The sequence below is a fragment of the Myripristis murdjan genome, chromosome 15, assembly GCF_902150065.1.
Source record: "Myripristis murdjan chromosome 15, fMyrMur1.1, whole genome shotgun sequence".
Classification (NCBI taxonomy): domain Eukaryota; kingdom Metazoa; phylum Chordata; class Actinopteri; order Holocentriformes; family Holocentridae; genus Myripristis; species Myripristis murdjan.
Genome location: NC_043994.1, coordinates 6,648,913 through 6,671,688, shown reverse-complemented (window position 1 = coordinate 6,671,688; position 22,776 = coordinate 6,648,913). Strand labels below are relative to the sequence as shown.

The window sequence follows — 22,776 nt, the reverse complement described above, 5'->3', positions numbered from 1 at the left end:
AAACACAAGCAAAATTCAAAGCCTGGGGGACACCGTTAGAAATCTCTAAAAAGTCTGATTTAAGACCATCTGTAAAAACATGTTGTGTGCGCTCTTTAAGATCATTTCAAAACCATTTTATAGCTGCGTCCCCTATTCCAATATCACTTAATCTATTTAGCAATAGCTCATGGTCTACAGAGTCAAATGCTTTTGGCAGATCAACAAGTGAAGCAGCACAGTGTTGCTTTTTCATCCAAGACATTGACAGTATCATTTAAAACCAGCATAAAGGTGCTGTGCCCCGCTCTAAAGCCTGACTCTATGTTTGTTAGAATGTTATGATCTGCCAGAAACTGTTTTAATTCACTTGAGCTTTCAACATTTTATCAAGAACAGAGAAACTGGGCGATAATTGTTAAGATCTGAGGGATCTGCACCCTTTAATAAGGAAAGCACATAGGCTGAGTTACATAATTTTGGGATTAAATATGTCTGCAATTAAAGATTAAATATGTATGCTATGGGCTTAGCAATAAGTTCAGCTGCAACCCTTACCAGAAAAGAGGTATCTTATTTTAGAGAGTGATAGCTGATTGATAGAAATGATTAGTGAGCTGTTGTTTTTCTAGTTAATAAAAAATATGTTGGTTTTTTTTGTTTGTTTCTTTTACCATTATTGCACACTGTCAGTGCTTAAAGAAACTGTGGTGCTGTGTTTCTGCATTTTTTCTTCTCTGTGCAGTGCTATGCAGTAGAGTGGTGGTGAGGATGGTGATAATTATAAGGGTTAGCATACTGATGATTGTGGTGCTGATGATTAATATGATTACAGCAAACATGATGATGATGCTGATTATGCTTGCATATTATTACAGGTGACCTGGCCTCCCATTTTGGCTGCACAGTGGGCCTGAAAGACTCAGTCACTGCAGTAGTGTTTGTTGCACTGGGAACCTCTGTACCAGGTGAGTGTGTGTGTGTGTGTGTGTGTGCGTGGCTATACAAGCATGCAGCTGTTTATATTTGCTCTAATATCAGTGCCTTTTTTCTTAATTGCCACACTTTTTCCACTGTGTGATTTTTACCCGAAGCTTTTTTCTCTTCTCGCTTGACATTTAGCTTCATAGGGCCTTAATGAGCTCAAAATACCCAGGTGGGCTTCAAGATAGAAAAACAGATTTGTGTTCATCAGTGACACCCTTTAGGAGGACAACTTGACATTTTGAATTTCTTGCTCAGTCTGCCCTTTTTAATCACTTGGGACTCATCACAGTGAATTTTATAGGTTTCTATACTGGATCATACACAGTTGTAAGACTTTTTCTTTTATTCAATGTAAATACTGTATGTCAGAGAATTGATATATATATACATTGCCACTGTAGGCTGCAGTGTGCTGAAAGAGCATGCGGAAACATCTGTAGAAATAAAAGAAAAGGGGAGAATAAAAACAAAAAAAACCACCACAGAGGAGTGCATGTTACTCCTCGCTGTCACACTCGGTTAGTGTTGGCTCCCTGTTTGTTCACTGTAATATTGTAGATGGAGCCAGTAATGAAAAGCATGCAGCAGCAGGCTGCAGTCTGACTCTGCAGCAGCAGCAGACAGCAGCATGTATCATCCTCTAAACATGAAGAATAGCATACAACTACAGAGACCTGCTAAATATGTTTTAACCTTGGCCCACACCTCTACACACACACACACACACACACACACACACACACACACACACACACATCTATAATGTGCGACCCCCATGTGGTATTAGCATAGAGCGATTTGTCATGTCGGGCTCAGGTGGTCTCTGTCCACCCATTTAAGGAGTTCAGGGATAAGAGTGATGTGTTACACACATATACACACACACAAATACACGCATACACGCACACAAAGAGAATTACACACACAATCACATACACACACCCACGCGAGAAACACATACACACACACACATCTTTATCTGCACACAAGTGAATGCAAACACACTAACACAAACATCCATGTACACAAACAGACACACACACACACACATGCACAGTCATTGTGTAGTGGTTCAGCCCTCTTGAGGATCTGAGCGTCGTTATCAGAGTCTCCTGTGGCTGACTCTTTCGCGCGCACTCACACACACACACACACACACACACACGCACACAAAACAACTCCAGCTCCATGGCTATTACAGTTAATAAAACCCATCCTGTGCTGTGGTACCGTGTCCGATTAACCTCATTTATCACAGTTAGCCAAGGAAATACACACGCGCACATGCGCACACACGCACACATGCACACGCGCACACACACACACACACACACACACACACACACACATACACTCACACACAAACAAGGGAGAGAGACATATATTGCAGTATGAAGAGAGAGAATGAGAAACTTTGCAAAGTGTTTGTTGGCTTGAGCCTCAGGTACAGGCTCTGAGCCTCATCATTTCACAGCTCCACAGTTTATTTAAAGGTCAATGCCATTATTTTATATAAGCCTCAGAAAGTTATTAAATACATTTGAACTGAAAAAAAAAATGGCCCAGGTGAGTCAGGTGAGTCCCATGGTCAAATATTGACCATGGGACTCACCTGGACAAAAGATTAGGTGCAATAAGTATTGTACTGTGCCAAAAAATATGATTCATCATTTTGGATTAGTACTAAAGTGTTATTGTTTGAATACACTGGTGAACATGAGAAGCCCTTGTTTCACCTTAAGCTGTGGACGCACAACGCAACTTTCAGGCAAAATATTGCCATGATTTAGCCAATTCATTTTAAGGGTTAATGGTTTAAGGGTTTTAAGTTTCTTCAAACCAACAAGTATCAAAGTTTCTGAGCCAAAAATACATTTCATATCAACATTCAGACACATAGGCAACATTAGCTGATTAGCTAATTCAGCCACTTTTTTGTCGCTTCATCATTAGCCACCAAAACTACTTACACTTAACATTAGGTAGCTAAGAAGGAACAGGGCTATTGCTTGACAGAGGCTTTTAACCCCGTTATGCTGAAGTCAGGTCTTTATACTACATCACAGAACTTGAAAAGGTGACATTTCAGTGTATCCCTGGTTTGCAGAAATGTAAAATGGGCTGATTTAGCAATCAAGACCAATTATATTTGACTTTTATACGTCAGTTCTGAGGAAGTAAAAGTAATATAATAGAAGAAAAATAATACGGGAAGTGTTGAGAGAAAATTGCTCCACCTTCACTTTTGTTTTGATGTATGTTGAAGCAGCACAGGAGCTCTAACTTTCAGCCTGCTGGGAGAACAGGGTGTCATACCTGTCTTAACCTTGTTGTCAACTGGTCATCACGTGTGTATTCCCTGAATCCCACTGCTTGTCGAGTGTGTCACCAAGCGTTTGTCTCTGCTAAAATATTAAAATCAACTGTAACTGGTGTCAAAATGCTAACACTGAAGTAGTTTTTCTCTGTACACTGAACGAGCTGACAAGTATGAACAGAGGGACTTGCAGTAATCTAAATGAGATTAAAGAAAAGCATGGATGACCTTCTCTGAATCTGGCATGGCAAAATTGCCCATAAATTATATTTGAAGTGGCATTAAGATCTTAAGAAGACTTAAACTGAATTTAGCAGTCACCCTATGTACAAAGGCTGGTGCTAATCCACAGAGGGAAACAATTGGGGAAGATGGTAAAAATGACTTGGAGGACAGGTTAGGGTTAGGGGAAACATTTTTTATTAAGACTAGTATAAAAACTTAAACAAACCTTTTGGTCCATAAACTATACACTACATACTATGCAATATTATATATACTGTAGGAATGGTGTACAACTAGCTCAATACACAGCTGGCAACTGCAGAACCAACTATAATAATTGCTTGAATTTAGCAGGGAAGTTAGTCAGCTGTCAGTTTAGGTAGCCTCTAAACAGCTGCCCAAGCAGATTTCTAAAAATGGAGCACTATATTGATTTTATATCATAATAATTGCCCAAACAGTATACTGTAAAGATAGCAGCCCATGTAGGATGCCTTTGGGACACTGGGCGTTTCACCAGGAGTGACAAAGAGCCACATTTAAATTGAGCATTGCTTCCCTTTACTAACCCTACACAATATGAGCCATGAATGCAGTTCCTTTTGAAATGTGGCTGTGAAAGGGTGGAGAAGGTCTGAACGAGTCTCTGCAGAGAACCTCACTCCTCCCCCACCTCCATCCACACCCATTCACACTTAATGAGATTTGGGTTTAGTGTAAGTGGTGTGAAGTACAGTATGACATTTAAATAGAGAGAGAGGTGGAGAGATGACGAGGACGAGATGTTAAGTCAGCGATCCAGTTAGACACACACAAACACACGCGCGTGCACACACACACAATGGCTGTGTCAAGAGGTAAAAGCAGAAGGTTATCACCATGGAGCCCCATTGTTGTGCAGCACAGTGGCTATCACCGGCTCAGGGAGTTGGGCGTGAAAAAGGGTGCGGGCTGGAGAAAGAGAAAAAGAGAGATAAATGCAGGTACAGCAGATCCATAGTGTCATGATAAGGCTATAATGGCCCTTCTTGTAGAGTAGAGGGACTGACAGATAGCGAGAGAGAGAAAGGGAAAAGAGAAAGACTAGTTGATTGACAGACACGCAGAAGAAAAGGGCAAAGACACACACACACGCCACTGTTGTGCGCGCAAACACCCACACGCTCACCCACACACAGAGACGCAAGCACATGAAAAACATTTGATGCCTGGCACACACACATGCACACACACACACGCACACACACACTTGGCCAGCTGGTGGAGGCATGGTGTCAGATTGGACCCAGGTGGCATCATTCACCGATTCCCTCTCTCTAGGATCCAGCACACACAACACTAACACACACACTCGCACTAAGCCCAGTAGGCCTGTCCTTGAAGCTATAAGGTGTATGGGGAGATTTATCTCTGCCAAACCTTCATTCTTTGGCCTGATGCCTCTCTCTCTCTCTTTCTCTCCCTCTCTCTCTCTTCCACTTCCCCTCATCCTCTTTTCTGATGCCAGTTTGGCTGCCACTTAAAGGAAGCCCTCCCTCCTCTGTTTCTCTCTTTCCCTTCATTGCTCTGTCTTTCTCTTTTTTATCCCCGTGTTTTCCTGATTTCCTCCAGCAATCAGTGAAGATGAAAGGATGGAGAAAGAGAGAGAGAGCGAGAGAGAGAGAGAAGTGGCCATTAGGCTACTTGCCCCGTCTTTGTGTTCCTAGCAAAGAGCCTATTGTTTAGACTGGCAGGGTCCCAGCTGCACCTGTCAGCATGGTGAAGTGTGTCCCTTTCGATCTGCCATAGTTTGGCAAACATGGACCCACATCTGACACCGGGGAAATTGTTTTGGACCAAACAGCGCAGCGCCGATCCAGTGTCAGACTCAGATTTGTTTGCCTCTGCAAACTGTGATTCAGTGCCTGTTATTTATTGATCTTGGAGCAGATCTGGCAGATGCTGGCCGCCAGCGACAACATGCTGTAACAGGATTAAGGGTTGTGGTTTCTAAATTAAGGCTGCCTGTCTAAATGTGGAAAACAGAATTTGCACAGTTCTTGTTTTAATAATTAGCAGTCTGCATGTATCAAGAGCACTCCTCTCTCTCTCTCTTTGTAATTCATTCTTTTAAGTGGCATATGTTTATAATGCAATGCATACCATGCAAAAATTAATCTCTCTCTCTCTCTCTCTCTCTCTCTCTCTCTCTCTCTCTCCCCCTCCCTCCCTCCCTCCCTCTCTCTCTCTCCCTCCACCTAGACACATTTGCCAGTAAGGTAGCTGCTATCCAGGATCAGTATGCAGACGCCTCCATCGGTAATGTGACGGGTTCCAACGCTGTCAATGTGTTCCTGGGCATTGGGGTGAGTCTCATCTCAGTTAAAGATTCATTTACGTTAAGGGCTGTTACATGCTCTAAACAAGGCACATGTGAAGATCTTTTTTTTTTATTATTAAATCACATTAATTGTAGCATTAAAAGTAACAGAAGTGTTGGTGGTAGCAGCAATAGTAATAGTTGGATCATTAATATTGCTATTAGTAACAGTTGCAGCCTTGTACTAACAGCAGCAACAGCAGTAAGAACCGCTGCAGTAGTCTAAGTGGTCTAAGTGTCATTTCAACCTTCATTTATGAACACTACTGTGGTTAGCATTTTAATTCTCATTGTCTGTTGTTGTTCATACTGGTGCAGCAATGACCCATTTAATTCATCCATTTTCATGGATTAACTAAGATCATTTTATTTTGTTATCTTGATTATATTTTTTGATTGATTGACAGGCCATATGGTCTGCTAAAGCCATCTGCCACCAGACAATAAAGTCAATCGGTGTTGTCACTGTTGCTGCTGGTTTTACTGTCGTAAACACTCATCCGCACCAACATGAAACTGAATCTCGGCAATGCTTGTGGTTGACAGGTGGCGTGGTCCATTGCCGCCATCTACCACAGCAGCCATGGGAGGGAGTTCAGGGTGGATCCGGGCACGCTGGCCTTCTCCGTCACGCTCTTCACCATCTTCGCCTTCATCTGTGTCGCCATGCTGCTGTACCGACGGCGGCCGGAGATCGGCGGTGAGCTGGGTGGGCCGCGGACTGCCAAGGCCCTGACCACCATGCTGTTCGTCAGCCTGTGGCTCCTCTACATCCTGTTCTCCTCACTGGAGGCCTACTGCCACGTCAAGGGCTTCTAAGATGGAAAGGACAGAAGGAGAATGGGGGGAGGAAGAGGAAACCCATTGGAAATGGATGAATAGAATGGATTTGGAGATGAAGAGGGCAGGTGTTGCATGTAAAGATGGATGGAAGGAATCATGGCATGACTGGGAGAAAAGACAAAACAAGGCTGTCTTATTTATCTATCCATCCCTCCCTTTTTACGCAATATATTTAATGATGGATGGATGGATGATGTACGAATGAAGGAGCGCCCAAAAACAGAATGGAAGATAAAACAGATGAAGGAAAACGCCAGGAAAGAGCATCTTAGGAGCGAGAGATACAGCTCAGAAGATGAAGAAATGGTGGAAAAAGGAAAAAACGAGAAACGCCTGAATCATTTTTTTTTTTGTCTTGTCAACCAGTTCAGTGTCTCCCAAACCACCTGTTTGAAATGACCTTCGCATATAACAACCCCCCAACTCTGCAAACGCAAGTACACACACATACACACACTCACACAAATTATGCATCGCTATACAGAAATCAAACTGAGTTTTATCGGGACAAGGAGCGCTAACATAGAAGTTCAAACAGACTCACATACCTGCACACCCCCGCGGTATCCGCTCAACGCCTGTGAGTGTGTGTGTGTCCTCCTGTCTACCAACTGGAGCATAAAACATGGACGGCATGTCTTCAACTACAGCAATCCTGCTACTACCCCTCCTACTGCAACAGCTACTACTCCAACGTGCACCTAAGTCAACGCACACAGACGCAAGTGAGACAGAAAAAAAGACAAAATAACTTTATTGACACTGCTGTCCCAAATGGTCAGACGGTGGTCTGTATTAGTATGTATATGCATGAACAGACAAAACTGAAACACAATCAGAAAATGGATATATTACTGCAACTCTTCAATGAAAACCAACTGTGTGTGGGTGGGTGATTGTGTGTGTGTTTGTGTGCGTGTGTGCGCACGCGTGTATGTTGTGGGAAGATGGTCAAGTACTGTAAGAAATGCCTGGTATGAAAAAGGTTGGATTTCGAGGTCTTTGGCGCTAACTCTGCCAACCTGTAGAAACGCTTAATAGAATTTTTCTTTTTTTTTTTTTTCTTCGCAGGAGGGCGCATTCAACGAAAAGCGAAACGTTCAGAAAACGTCACCGAGGATAGAAATGTAAATACACAGAGCTGAACGTACATTTACAGCTGGCGCGCTTTTCTCTCTGAATGTCTTGGCTGCGTGGCGCGCTCCTGAACGGGCCCTCTTGCCGTTGTTTGTAGTTTGCTGTATAGTTGTAATGATATAAGGTCTAATTTGAACCGAGAAGGGGTTAGTGTTCTTTTACCTTTAATAAGGCTGTGTCTCAGAAGACCAATGGCCGCCGTACCGTTTGAAACTGTTAGAGAAACTATTATCATTGCATAAAAAAAAATCTAAGTTCATTTTTTGTTTTTTTAAACCAGTGAAATTGTGTTCCCTGGTTTTCAAACAATGGGATTGCCACCATTAAATGTCAGTCATTATGTTGCAAGAGATTTCAAAAGCGTAGGTACCGCCTGCTGTGAATCCTCATGGGCTATCTGTTCCTTCACCGCGTCTGTCATTGGTTATCTAAGTTGCCTCTTTCTTACTGGCTAAAGCATCGCTCAGCAGCTTCTGTCATTGCCCCTGTGTGTCTTAACGCACCTCCCTCTGGCTGGTCTGTGGACCAATCAAAAATCCTCAAGGGCTTTATAAGAGACAACCACTAATCCCCCAACCCTGAGCCTCGACTAGTCACTCTTTGTATGGGTTGGTCATTACGAGACTCCTTAACTTGATACTTATCCCGACTTAACATTTCACACCACAGAGTCCAATCAAGGCAGGTCAGCTTTAATGCCACACCGGCTGCTTAGCTGTTAGGAATTTGCTTCAGTGGGGGCTTAAACGTCAGTGACAGTCATAAAACAGCATAAAAGTACAATTAGGATCACCAGGACGTTTGATAAACTGGATAGAGAGATCTGATGATCCGAAGTGCTCAGTCAGACAAGCTCGGTAGACGTTCAGGAAAGCAAGAGTCCCAGTTAAGCATACTATGCTCTAATCCCTTCTGATGCCACTCAGTAATGTGTTTCCTACCTGGAGAGAAGTGGAGATGGTTACAAGGGTGTTTGGGGGTTCTGAAAACACTAGGAACACTATTGAGGGACACTACCTAACACACATAATTTCTCCCAATTGTCATGCCATGTTGTAAACCTTGTCAAGCGCTGCGCTGGCTCTTAAACCATTGTAGTTATCACTTTTTGCTTCGAGGAGCATGAACTTTATGAACAATAGACTTTGACTCAAACGGCTGTCCAGTGTGCAGTGAACAAGGCTCTGCTTCAAGAGCTGCAATATTGCCGGCGCTTGCAGTGGGACGCCATCAGACCTGAGGCAGCAGTGGCCAAACATGTCCTAGCGCCTTTTCCAAGCTGGTTAGCTTTCTTCCAGACACTAACTGGCTGAGATTCTGCTCTCCCTGGAGGCCGTCCTCCTTTAATGATGTAGTCTTTAACAGACAAGGAATATCCTGAATATATCTCAGTTTCTAAGGATTTTTGGCCAAAGTCAGCTCTGTCAAACACATAAAACTGGCCCAATAAACAGGCCCAAAACCTATCTTGCAGTACATATATGTGGAATATATATGTTATATGTTTAAGACCAATCAGACTATCAAAGAGGTTTACATTTCAGACTGTTAACTACTTGATCAGCCAAAACTACAGAGATCTCAGCCTGCACACAACTTTCATGTAGGCCTTCTAAAAGTCCACAATTTGTAAGCCAAGGGCACTGTACTGTATGCATCTGAAGTGGTCAGAATTTTTCCTGCTGATGTGATGTTTTTTTACTTGATGTGTAATATAACAGTAATATTCTAAATGTCATCTGTAGAATAAGTAATCAGAGTTAGGTATAATCCATTTAAAAACTTGGCATCGATTTCCCCTCTTGTCACTGACAGATGTCTACCCCTTGTGAGAGATTAGAGTAGAGCGGATCCATGGATTGTATAAGAGTTTGGCAAATCCATCCAGTAAAGACAGCCAACATGATTCTAGTAGGCTTTGTAACATGGCATCTCATAAATAATGCTAAATGACCGCATAATATGCCTATATAAAGAACCACTGCAGAGCGATCACTGATTGTAAATTGCAGTAGATATTCATTGAGATGAATTTTGATCGCTGCGGTTTCCATGGGCAGCTAAGTGTACACTTTATGAAGGACACGGTTATTTTCGTCTAACACTCCATGGCTCTTGAGAAGTTGCATTAACATGGCCGCCATGCAATTTGGCTTGAATTCACACCATCAGATGCTGCGCTGTAAGACTACATGGTGTGTAGAGAACCTGAGGAAATACGCTCTAAAACGGAAAGGTTCTTTGACCGTGGGACCGAAGTCTCGTCTTTGCCAAACTCTGTGCAATCGGTGGCTCTCCTTTAGAGTAGCTGTTCTCATGCGAAGGCCTTGGAGTGGCAGTTTACCCCCTGTTTTGCCAAAGGGAAAACTTTGTACCAGAAACTTCCTGTTTGCAGTCAGACTTTGAGGGTTTTCTAACCAATAGATCTTTCTTAAAACACCAAATATTACTCATGTTCCATCGACTCACCGAAGAGAGACAAAAATAACCTTGACATTGTTTTAGATCTCAGCAGAACATTTCTGCTAAATTTGTATCCATCTGTCTCTTCACTGGCAGGGAGCCGGAGGTTTGTACACTGTAGAAACTAACGCTAGCATCTGTGAAATTATGAATAACATTGTGGAAATTATTAGCATCACTTCTTGAGTTGAGTCCAACAGGGTATACAGTATATATAAAGAAATAGCTCAATATTATGTTGGACTTAAAAGGTGGCTGACTTAGTTTGAGCTCGCAGTAACGTGGCTGAGTTGTTTGGAGCTAATCCGCTTGCAGCACAGTTTGCCCGAAGCTCCTGTTTTTCATTAAGAAGTTAGCGCTTTTTGCGAGCCGCACCTCTCCCTGTGCATCTGCCCCGACTGAAGCTAGTCTGACGTGAAGCCGATCACGGATGAACATTAGCTGGGAGCGTTGGGACCACGACGGGAAGTTAACGCTAGCTGCCAGCCAAATATTGGCGGGAAATTTGGCGGGAAAGTTGTTTGACCCACTTTACAAGTGGACAGGCAGTCTCTTTCTGTCTGGCTTCTTTCTGGCTCTTGAATTTTTGAACCGCGAGTTGCTGGCAGGGGGGATGAAGAGGTTTGTTTCCTGCTTTGGCTTGGACTCATGAAGCTTGGGGTATTTGAGTCAGGGGATTGCCAGCCTGACACTGTAAATATAACACTAAGAGGAAGGACAGAGTAGATCAGTGAGCTGTAGAATACAGTGCAGTCTTTTTTTAGTTTCTTCTGGGTTAGGGTTTGAAGAAGGGGCTGGGGGGTCAAACTGAAGGAAAAGCATTGCACTGGTTCTTGTCGCTAATGTGAAACGGCCGCGACGCCGTTTCGATGTAAACATTAACAATGTTGCTTCTGATGTAAAGCAGCGATTTTGTTTTTTTTTTGGCTCTGATGTAAACAATAACTATGTTGTTTCTGATGTAAAAAAAAAAAATGGTGTTGAATCAGTTGTGAACCAATAATGTTGCTTCTGGTGTAAAGCTTGATGACCCGTCGTCGACGCTTCGCTCACCTCTCGACTGACCGTCTGTCCGACAAAACTGACGAACGGGCGGACCAGCGAGCAAACAGACGGACGAATGGACGGACGGGCGGACAAAACGCCCCGCACCGGTACTAGCCGAGCGACCTCGGGGGGGCGAGACGTCGCTGCGGCGATGACAGCCCGTCCGCCGCCAGACTCATCCGCTGTCCTTAAAAGTCATATTAACGGAGTGCAATGCAAAAGGATGGCCATAAGGAGAGGACGGGGGAGAAAGAGGAGGAGGAAGATAATTAAAAAATTGTTGAGAGGAAAAAAAAAAAAAAGAAAAACGTGAAGTTACAGCCATACATTGATTTCTGGGTCAGTGAGATTGAAATGGACTTCTCCAGCCCAGCATGTGTTGTTATGGTGTCTGTCTGTCCCTCTGTCTCTCTCTCTCTCTCTGTCTCTCTCTCTCTCTCTGCTGCCACAGTAACCAAAACGGGCAGTTCTTATTTTCTCCCCCTCCCTCCTCCTCTTTTCTTTTTCACCCTCCGTCTCCCTTTGCCATGTTTTCCATATTTGGGAATGTCAATGTGCTACTTGTTGACACTGTGCATGAATGATAACATGTCTGTACATAGTTATAGAAAATCGTATCCCATTCCCCTGGTGTTGACAAAAAAAAAAAAAAACTGGTTTGAATGTTGTATAGATTCAGGTTTTCCGTTCGTCTTTTTACTCCGTTCCGTTACATTTCTATGTCCATAGAGCTTGACGACGGTATGGTTTGAATTCTGACGATTTTTTTTGTTTTGTTTTGTTTTGTTTTATTTTGGGGTAACATTATCGATTTAATTAAATTTCAGAGTTTAAATAAAAAGGCAATATCTGCTGTTATTGAATGAGAGATGAGATCTTAAGGAGTTATGTATCTTAAATAAATCTAAATCTATACGGGAGTTGCATGGGTTATTTGTACCAAAAAAAACAAACAAAAAAAAAAACAAAAAGAAAAAAAAAACTGACACTGCTTGCTACTTCTAATACCGTGGCTGTATTCTCTGACAGTGGGCAAGGAATATGTACATCTAAAGGTTATTTTGTCATTAAAGAGATAATAATATTGTGTATATACTGTACAGTGTTATAAGTGAGGTGGACTATATGGCCGCCATGCTAACCGTAGAGAATTAATTCTACATGATATTTATTTAAAGGAAAAAAAACACTCACTACACTCAAGAATGACATATATTGCCTTTTTGGAGAAGTAGTTTGCTTTAAAGCTTGTTTCTGTGTCTCTGCCTCTCTCTCACTCTCTCTCTTTCCTTTCATCCTTCCATCATTTTATCTGTCTCTCCCCGTCCCTCCCCTTTCTCCTCCACAGCTGATGTTGTTTTTTTTTTTTTTTCCTTTCTCCGTCATCTGTTTTTCTTCTCGGCGGGCCGCTTGCCGTGTTTTCGCCGCTCTCAAAACAAGTGAGTCAGATTCTGAGTCAGACGGTGTCACGTGTGCCCGTCTGTTGTCCCGCCTGTCTGTCTGACACGTGCCTCCCCCTTACCTGAGACCCTCTGTCTGTCGGCGGGCCTGTGTGTCTGTGTACGTACCCGTCTGTCTGTCCGTCCTCAGTCCGTCCACGTGTCTTCACTGGGGGTCCCTCAGAACCGTTCTCATGATCGCTAAAAGCCCCTTTCTCTCCCTTCTTTTTCTGTCTTTATCGATTATTTTTCCATCCTCCCTGCCCCCCTTCTCTCTCTCTTCTTCTTCTCTTTTCCTCCCTCCATCACTTCTTTCCTCTCTTCTCTCACACAAGGGTGTAGTTGGGGATTTTGTTTCATTGATTTGGTGTGATTTTTAAAATGAAACAATAACCGCAATGAACATAATGTTGGTAATGATGAAGACTTTTTTTTGTCGTTGTTGTTTTTCATTTTAAATTAATTAAATTTTTTTTCTTATTTTGCCGCTGTTCTCTGTGTGCGTGCGCGTGTGTTGGTGACTTTTTTTTTTTTTTTTTAATTGATTTAATTTTTGTTGCACACCAACTGATAGGAAGGACGTTGTTGTCTGTGTGTTGCCACTAACTGTGACTGCTATCCATGATACATGGTACTTCTGACACCATCAATAAAATAAAGTTTGGGATACCCTGTTTCAGAGACCCAGCGTGTCCACTGGCTTTCTAGTGTGTGTGTGTGTGTGTGTGTGTGTGTGCGCCCTACATAGAATGTAGAATTATTTAATATAAAAGCTGCTATTACTATGCAAATTTCTATTTCAATTTACATTTTCATTTAGTGGAAGTGAACAGGAATTGATTCCATCTGTGTCGTGTGTGTGTCTCTCGCTCTTATCTCACACTCAACCTGGCTTATTCAAAAATTAATTTTCTTTCACATCAGACTGGCAATGATGAAAATTACTTCTTTCCCCGAATGCCTGATATTTCATTAATTGTCATTTGACTTGAGATGAAAACAAGGCATTTTACAACGAGTGCATCCCGGCTGATTAATATAACACGCCGCAGTCAGAATTTCTCCGCTCCGTGCCATAAATAAATAAAATAAAATAACAAGACGCATTGTTCCCATTTACATCACGCCTGCCGTTAACTTTTACAGACAATTTCATTTATCATCTGTCGCCGTCTGACAGCATTCATGGGAGATTAATTATTTGTATTTTGAGAAAATAACTGAGGGCAGAGGGCTGAGGAGAGTAAAATGTATAGTGAATACACTTTGCTGCACTGAAGCATCTTAAAACACATCAGGGGCCACACGTTTAATAAAGCTTTCATTTTCTACACGTTTAGATTGGAGGTTGTGTGTTACAGCCAATGAAAGCCGAGTTCACACACACTCCACAGTGCATTAAAGCTAAAGAGTCAACTTTTATTTGATGCCTCACAGTCACTTTATCCCAATCCCATCCTGTGAAGTCACATTTCATCCTTTGCATCATCAGGTACGAGCACATTAAAGACTGAAAAAGTCAAAAAAAATAATCTTTGATCTCTTGTTACTTATGTGATGCAATGTGTTCTGAAAAGAAGTTGGGGATATGAAGTTTTCTGGTATGTCCCCCGCCTAAGTGAAGATAAATAGTAGTCAGCATTGTTTGCGCCAGAGCAAATGATCCATCAGGGACACATGGATGGTTTTAATGTCTCTACTTTCATTACTTAAAGGATAACAGCGTTCAGCAGACGCCATTTGTCACCGCTCAGTCTCACGCAGCATGAAAAACAACTTCCGAGGAGCGAGGTAATGCATCTCGCCCAAAGTCAAGCTTTCATTTGGTTTTTGCCAGAGTTTCTGTTATATAAGGGTTTTCATATCAACTTTATTATTACACTCTGCTTCAAGTCAGTCACCTAACACCCACAGGGACAAATGGAACTCTCCTGCAGGAAATAATCCCCAAGGAATGCAGGCTATTATAGAAGGAGAAGTCATTATTACAGCGACAGCACTCCAAATTTGCACTAGTGTCAAACTTTGGTGCCACTAATGTTGAAATCAGTGCCACAGGCATAGCAGATGCCTCTATATTAGCACTACCATGTGGTTTGAACTTGGACAGGAAAGAGATTCAACCAGCCAAACACACTGTACATAATACAGACTGATGGTCTCTTACCCAGCATGCATGTTACTGGTCCTTGTTACTGGTCACTGGTCTGCCTTCACACAGCCCAGCTTAAAGCTCAGCTCTAACATGACACTAATGCTGGCCATGCTGAAATATTTAAGGAAAAATTATATCAAATGTGAGGTTGTTAACAATATAACAAAATAATCAATAAGTGAAAGAAGCTGTTAAATAGTCTAAATGGAAGTGTGGCAAACCCATTTCTTTTTATTCAGGGCATCTTTGTCACCTAGGCCAGCCTGTATTTATTAAAAATAACTAACAAATACAGTTTGTGATAAAAGTTCAATTCCATACAGCATTCATTACAAAATGAGGAGGAAATGTAAAGTAGAGGTAGGCATAACTAAATGGGTTGTAGCCAAACAAAACGTCAGTATTCTCCTCTGAAAATTTCACCGGTGATTTTAATTTGACGATTTTCCAAAAACTTAATCAAGGAACATACTAAGCAGTGACAGAATATTACAGTTCTCTGTATGACGAGAACCTAAACTGGTGCTGGCTGTAAACTGTGGAAGCTTGAGGCGAGCTGCTCTGCCATCCTTCTATTTCATGTCTTATGCTATAAAATAAAGCCACAGCCAACAGCCCTTTTTCACAGCAGCCATGTTGACATCAAATAGCAGGGTAAACACAGGCAGGACTGCAGCCATTCCACATGAACTCATTTATTCCATCAAGTGAACTTTGTTTCATCATGTGCGTGCTCATGTCTAGATGAGTTCATGATTCTACTAGATCAAGATCGTGTAATAAATATTCAGAATTAAGTGCAAACCTAATTCGTTGGAATGCTGCAAATCCAGATGTTGTACCGTACATCACACATAAGTAACTTAAGAGAAAAATACAAACCAGAGCATTATGTATGACATTAGTAATGATTGATCAAAGGTAATGGATACTTCCTAATGAATATATTTAGCTAAGAACACAATGAAAATGAAAAATTTCCATTTTTGATAAATAGCCAGTCATTAAAAAAAATGCTATTCATTATGAAGAAATGAACCACTGACAAATTAAAATGATGTTTTGTTGACATCTACCCATCTTCAAGCAAGGATTGTATGACGTTTTTGTTTAGTCTTTCTCCTTCTCTGGTCTTTGCACAATCAGCACAATGTGAGGATATACGCTCATAGCTGTCAAGTGTGTGTTAAATACCATCACTACTGTATAGCATATCATTATCCTCATTAACATAAATTACCATAAAGTCCAGCTGTGGATGTTCAACAAGTCATTTCTGTCTTCTCAGGGTCCTGTGTTCCCCAGTTCTACATATGTGCTCTCCCACTGTCCCATCTTCCTAGAGTGCTATAATCCCAGGGTCCTATGTTCCCTGGGTCCTATGTTCCCAGGGTCCTATAATCCCAGGGCCCTATGTTCCCAGGGTCCTATGTTCCCAGGGTCCTATGTTCCCAGGGTCCTAGGTTCCCAGGGTCCTGGGTTCCCAGGGTCCTATAATCCCAGGGTTTTATGTTCCCAGGGTCCTATAATCCCAGGGTCCTATGTTCCCAGGGTCCTATGTTCCCCGTGTTCTATAATCCCAGGGTCCTATGTTCCCAGGGCCCCATGTTCCCAGGGTCCTATAATCCCAGGGTCCTATGTTCCCAGGGTCCTATGTTCCCAGGGTCCTATAATCCCAGGGTCCTATGTTCCCAGGGTCCTATGTTCCCAGGGTCCTATAATCCCAGGGTCCTATGTTCCCAGGGTCCTATAATCCCAGGGTCCTATAATCCCAGGGTCCTATGTTCCCCAGCTCTACATAGCACATGATGTTGCTCTGTATTCGGGGGGTCAGGGTTAGTCTTATTGTGCTAACAGGATATTGAATTGGACCCCAAAAACATAGATGTGCTCCCACCTGTTGAGCAGAGTTTGCAGAGTTATATGTCAGCAGAACAGCAACAGCACCTGTTCTAACGTCAGAGGTGCGGTCAGGTGAACTCAGTGGGTTCAATCCGTTGTGCTGCTGCAAGATTTATTTAAACACTGACAATGTAAACATTGTCACATGCACAGCATTTGAACAAGGCCTAATGCACACAGTGAATAAAAAAATCTCTTTCCTGTCAAACTACAAATGACATAGGTTCAGAGGGCTTTTCCATGCCACTTCCAGTGACGTGTTTGTGGCATCAAAGTCTGGCACGAAAGCAAATCCTGAATGCGGTCGCTGTGATGTAATGTCCTTTCCTTCTTTTGCACTTGGTTTATTCTTTCAACCCAACAACTTCTTTGCTCTTTGGAAACTCTGGCCATGCAAATTGCAACTCTTAACACATTTGATGTAAACTTAAATGGAGTGCACATGGCCGGAAGGATGCACAGCTGTTAGCGTTATGCAAAAAGTCCAAACGCACGCGCCGACTGATAGATAGACTGTTCGATTAGGCATAGGCTGGCTGCACCATGCTGCCATTGTGATGAATAGATCCCATCGTCTGTGACCAGAGTGATGGATTCCTCCTATTTTCCTAAAGTCCTCCTCTTCCTTCCTGTTTGGGGAAATGTAGCTGATTGTTTTATTTTATTTACTGTTCGAAGAGCGTGTGTGTGCGTATGAGGGTGTGTTATTTGGTGTGTTACTTTTTTACAAAGTTGTTCAGCACTCCCAGAATATGTGTGAGGAGTGAGTCAGCAAAAGCGGGAATATTCGCTGCAGTGTTTCATGCTGTTCTTTCCCTCTTACAGGTGTTTGCCTCAGCTCTTTCCGTTATCTGCTCACTTCTGTGTCTGTCGAAAATCTCATTAGGCTGTCCCATTCGCTTTCTTGACAGGTGCTTCTCTGGACAGCTGTCTGTTTTGCTATGGGAAGCAGGCTAGCATGCTGGGAAATGAGTGGGTTTGTGTTTCTGTGTGTTTGTGCTTGTAAAAAAAAAACAAAAAAACAAAAACGACAATGTGTGTGTGTGCGTGCAAGTCTATCAGAGAGTGGGAGTATGTCAGTGTGAGTACTTGTGTATGCACATTTCTGCTTGTCCGTGCATTTGTGTGCATGTGTGTGTGTGTGTGTGTGTGTGTGTGTGTGTGCTGAACTCTGAGTAAAGCCTATAAGCTGTCAGAAAGACGGCGCTGGCTGTCAAAAATACAACAACCACTTAGTCAGAAACAACAAGACCCATCCTGGCTTTTTGACTCTCCCTTCACTGTTCATTTCACTTTGTTTTGCCTGTCTGTCAGCGCTCGCCGCCTATACACACAATGAATGATTCCACTTCCTCAATGACAAGACGTTCATTGACAAGAGTGCACAAGTGCTGCCGCTCCCAGACAGGATGATACGCACTGTGACGCTGCACAAGATAGAAACATCTTCACCCGGTGTCGACAAATTGTCCCCGGTGATTCAACAGGTTCCACCTCCAAGCACTTAATGTCACATGAAATGACATTTTGCTTGCATCTCGCTTTCTTTATTTGTGTATGTATTTTGTGTTGAAAAAAGTTGTTGGGCCGTGACACACTTACAAAAGTGTAAACCAACGGGTGATGACTCAGCAAGAGAAAACTTTTATTCAGTGGGAGGGGTGTGATAGTTCCAAAATGTGATATTTTGTTGGTGGAAATTTTGGTTCAGGCCTATTAGTTCCTCATGATGACATCATGTTTGCCAGTATATTGAAGTAATGGGAATTTCTCATGATGAACACAAATATGTCAAAATTTAGCAAATCCATTGCATTCAATTGAATGAATGAATATTCTATATGGGAAATTAGTCAACCAGCTGATCAATTTATTGTTTATTTCATTATGACTTTAAGTTCAATAGAAAAACAGTAAATGAGTTCTGAAGCTTATGGGCTTTAAAGGAATAGTTCACTCAAAATTCAAAAAAAGGAGGGCTATTTTTCCACCTACACCTTGTACAATCTATCCATCCAGACGGTTTCTGTGTGATCTGGCAAAGTTTCCAGTCTGCCGTATTCCTTCCTATTTCCCTTCACCCCAAGTCACTGGAGGTGAACTCCACAGCAACAGCTCTTTCCTTTCCTTCCCAAAAAATGTCAAAGATAATAATCCACAGTTCTCGAGAGTGAAAAGTTTCACTGAAAACTATTTCCTGCACAAGAACACATTGACATTGCAGCAGATTGGAAACCTCACCAAGTCACACAGAAACCATCTGGATAGATAAATTACATTATAAGGCAGAGGTGAGGAAACATTTTGATAACATGGGCCAAAACCATGTTCATCAACATACTTTTTTTGGGTGTATAACTCCTTTAAAGCTAAGTTCGACAACTCTGGGACCAATTCTGCAAATCAAGTCAAACTTCTCATGCAGACTCCACGCAGAACAGCACGCCACGTGAATTAACATTTTTTAACACGCGCTAGAAGTGTGAGAAATCCATTAGCATGTCTGATACAAATGACAGCGTGAAAGATGCAAATAGGCATTCTTGTACAACAAAAAAAGGTGACACATGAGCGTGGTGGAATGAAAGGACGCGTGACACACAAGAATTAGCATTCTGAGGCGGCGTTGCCATGTCGACTCGGCAAGTTGTTTACTTCAATGACCTTTGAGGACTCAGCTGCCGGCGATGCAGATCAACAGGACGGCGCCTGGTTTGATGGGAACATGGAATAAATTTCTCATTACGTTGAACGTAATATGGTAATGGAATGGATTTTTCTGCACAGGCTCAATGCCACATGTCGAGTGCACATCAAACTTTGAATTGATGCTGGAGCGCGGCGCTCCACAATAATTCTTCCTGGAGGTTGTAGGTGGTTAAAGTGCTTGGTGTCTATCAATAAAAATAAAAACGAAAGACAAACGCTCACCAGGCGTGCATGTTTCAGCCTGTCAGCCTGACATGAACCGGCTGTCTAGACATTGATTTAGCCTGCGCTTCCCTGATATTTCTTTATGCTGTCTCTTGGTTGCAATTCTGAGTCAGACATCACTTTTTTCCTTGTCTGATAATGCAAAGAGGACCACTCAGACCCACAATAAGTACACCACAGGGCAACATTTTAGTGCCATTGTAGCTGATTTGAACAGTGATAAAGCTAAATACATAAAAGGGGCAGATGGGAATAAATATCTAAGCCGTTTATGAAATTTTATCAACTCAAAGCAAACACTTGCACCACACGGTTTGTATTTTTGTTTTGCTTTTACATAAATAGATAGATAGATGGATAGATAGAGAGATAGATAGATAGATAGATAGATAGATAGATAGATAGATAGATAGATAGGTAGATAGATAGATAGATAGATAGATAGATAGATAGATAGATAGATAGATAGATAGAATGTTAACTAGCTCAGATCCAGAGTCATGTATAATGAGTCCTACAGCAGAAAGACCTTACAGAATGCATAAATGAATAAAGAAAACATGCAAATGCAGCAGAAAGATAACACTTATACTATCGCTAAAAAATCATAAATTAATAAATTAGTGCATGAGTCAAAATGAATTAATGCACACATTTATGCATCAATTAAAAGGAATCTCGGGGCTCTGCATTAACAAGTGAGTCACAGGTCCTTGTGATTTATACCTGCATACATAATGTTCTGACATGAATTAATGGGGGTAAGCAACAGATTTAATTCATGTATGAATTGACCGGGGATGGATCAAATGGACAGTAAACCCAGTTTACAAGGCATAAACAATACATCAGCCTTATGAACTGATGTCGTCGTGTGTGGCTGTAACTGTGGTGCACAATTACAATACAACTGCGCACATTAACAAAAATATGCCTGGATACCTGTAACTTAATTACACCCTCTTCAAGGGGAGAGAGTTGTTTCTGCCACCTCAAGCAAAGTCATGGAATATAATACCTGATGGCTCATATGTTAATTCATGAGGTTTAATGCATTAAAGAGAGCATTTGTTCCTAAGTGCTTTCACCATAGAGTCGAAAACATTAATTTAAAAACAAGAACAAAGAAAACAAATTGCAGTCTTCAGGTGTGCAGCTTTAATTTGATGCTGAATTGGCTTGACTTTGCACTGGATTCTGAAAGCGAGCGCTGAATGAAGCGTTCGAGGCGACGGGCCGGCAGAGCCAGCAGAGCGCCGCCAGATGCTGCTCCCTTGAAACCAAATGTCATGTCTGTTTGTGCGGCAACAAGGGTGTCACGGCCCGATGTATTACTTATGAGACATTAGTGTTTGGAAGCTCATGTGCTGCATAAACACACCGAGCCGCTCGCTCACTCGCTCGCTCTGCCTCTCACTGACACATGTGATCTTTCCTCTCTCTCTCTCTGCAGCCCTGCTGTCCCAGGGCCAGCAGACCAAGTGGCATTTATTTGGTAGAAATGTCAAATCTGTTGGAAAGCGAGAGAGAGAGAGAGAGAGAGAGAGAGAGAGCTGGATGGAGCAGGGCAGGAGGTTAGGCTGTTGTAATGGGCCTGTCGCTCTTTCCTCCCAGCACTAAAGGTCTAACTAAGAATAACACACACATACACACCACACACACACACACACACACACATACACACACTCACACAAAGTTACCTCTTTTTTCGCTAAGAGCTTTTACAGATTACTTGCTGACTGCCTGACTGGCTCACTAACCTGCATGGCCACCTGACTGACAGTGAGGAAGGAGGAAAATACATTGTAAGCCTGTATGTGTGTGTGTGTGTGTGTGTGTGTGTGTGTGTGTAGCCATGTTAGAGCAGGTGTTTCACACATGTGGAGCGGATTGAAATGAAATGTCAGGCAAATGCCAGAGCATGAACTCTCTTCCACATCCGGAGTGTGTGCGTGTCTTGTGTATGTGTGTATGTGCATGTTTTGTGAGTATGTGTGTGTGTGTGTGTGTGTGTGTGTTGTGTGCTTACATGCACATGCATGTTGTGTGCTTCTTTCCAGGTTACTGGATGTGCATCTGTGCGCATGTGTGTTTGTGAGGATGCGTGTGTGTGTTTGTGGGTAACATGGGAACAAATATCTGATTTCTAACCCTGGGCTTCTGTTTGTGTGTTTAACCAATAATGAAAAAAAAAAAATCAGGGTCAAATGGGATTTTGACCATGTGGAACTGTGAAGCAGGGTCTTATTGAGTACAGGTTAAAAATACAATTACCCACAAGCCCATGGTGATGGGGTTAGCTGTATTACGAAATGTATTTATCTCCAAGTCCCTACAAATGATTCAGTGATTCATATTATGCAAACTTCACATTATACGAAAACATACAGACCCACACACACATCTACTAATCCACACACACACAAGCCTTATCATATCTAATCTGTGCCATGCTATATTAGGATGTGATATTGCACTGTAATTGTCTCATGCATCCTTGGGTTAAGTAGAATCACAGATTAAAAGGGCTGATTAACATGATGTGTCAAAGTGTGTGTATGTGTACATACGTGTGTGTGTGTGTGTGTGTGTGTGGGATTATGAAATTTGCATGTTACAACCAGCCAAGTGCAAAGCTGGATGAATGCAGATCCCTTGAATGAGTCAAACTGGAGCATTTCTGCCACTGTCTTATGTTATTTTATGCCGATTTATTCCTGCTCCAGATTTTCGGTGTCTATGAACTCTGCTGCATGTTCCACCTTGTGACAACAAACGTGAATTCACATCTGTGCAGCCTCGGTCTTCCACGGGTGGCCGCTGAGCGGAGATAATTGTGCATGAAGTGCCTTGATTGCCATCGGTGTCTGTGTGAATGTGCTTCAAAAACCCTGAAAGATCAACAAGCAGTTCTGCCTCACAATGAAGGTTTTCACTCCAAAGGGTTGCATATCATTTTAAGGGAATTCTGTAATTCAGTATCTATAAA

At 42.2% G+C, this 22,776-nt stretch overlaps 1 protein-coding gene across 2 annotated transcripts in view; it reads left to right on the top strand.

Moving 5' to 3' along the window:
* Positions 1-13,479, top strand: part of slc8a1b (solute carrier family 8 member 1b) — a 144,625-nt gene extending 131,146 nt beyond the window's left edge. For both annotated transcript variants that reach the window (XM_030070391.1, XM_030070390.1), the window contains exons 8-10: positions 858-947; positions 5,750-5,853; positions 6,414-13,479. In XM_030070391.1, coding sequence (XP_029926251.1) covers positions 858-947; positions 5,750-5,853; positions 6,414-6,686 — 467 coding nt within the window. In that variant the 3' untranslated portion in view covers positions 6,687-13,479. The remainder of the gene's footprint in view (positions 1-857; positions 948-5,749; positions 5,854-6,413) is intronic.
* The last annotated feature ends 9,297 nt before the right edge of the window (positions 13,480-22,776 follow it).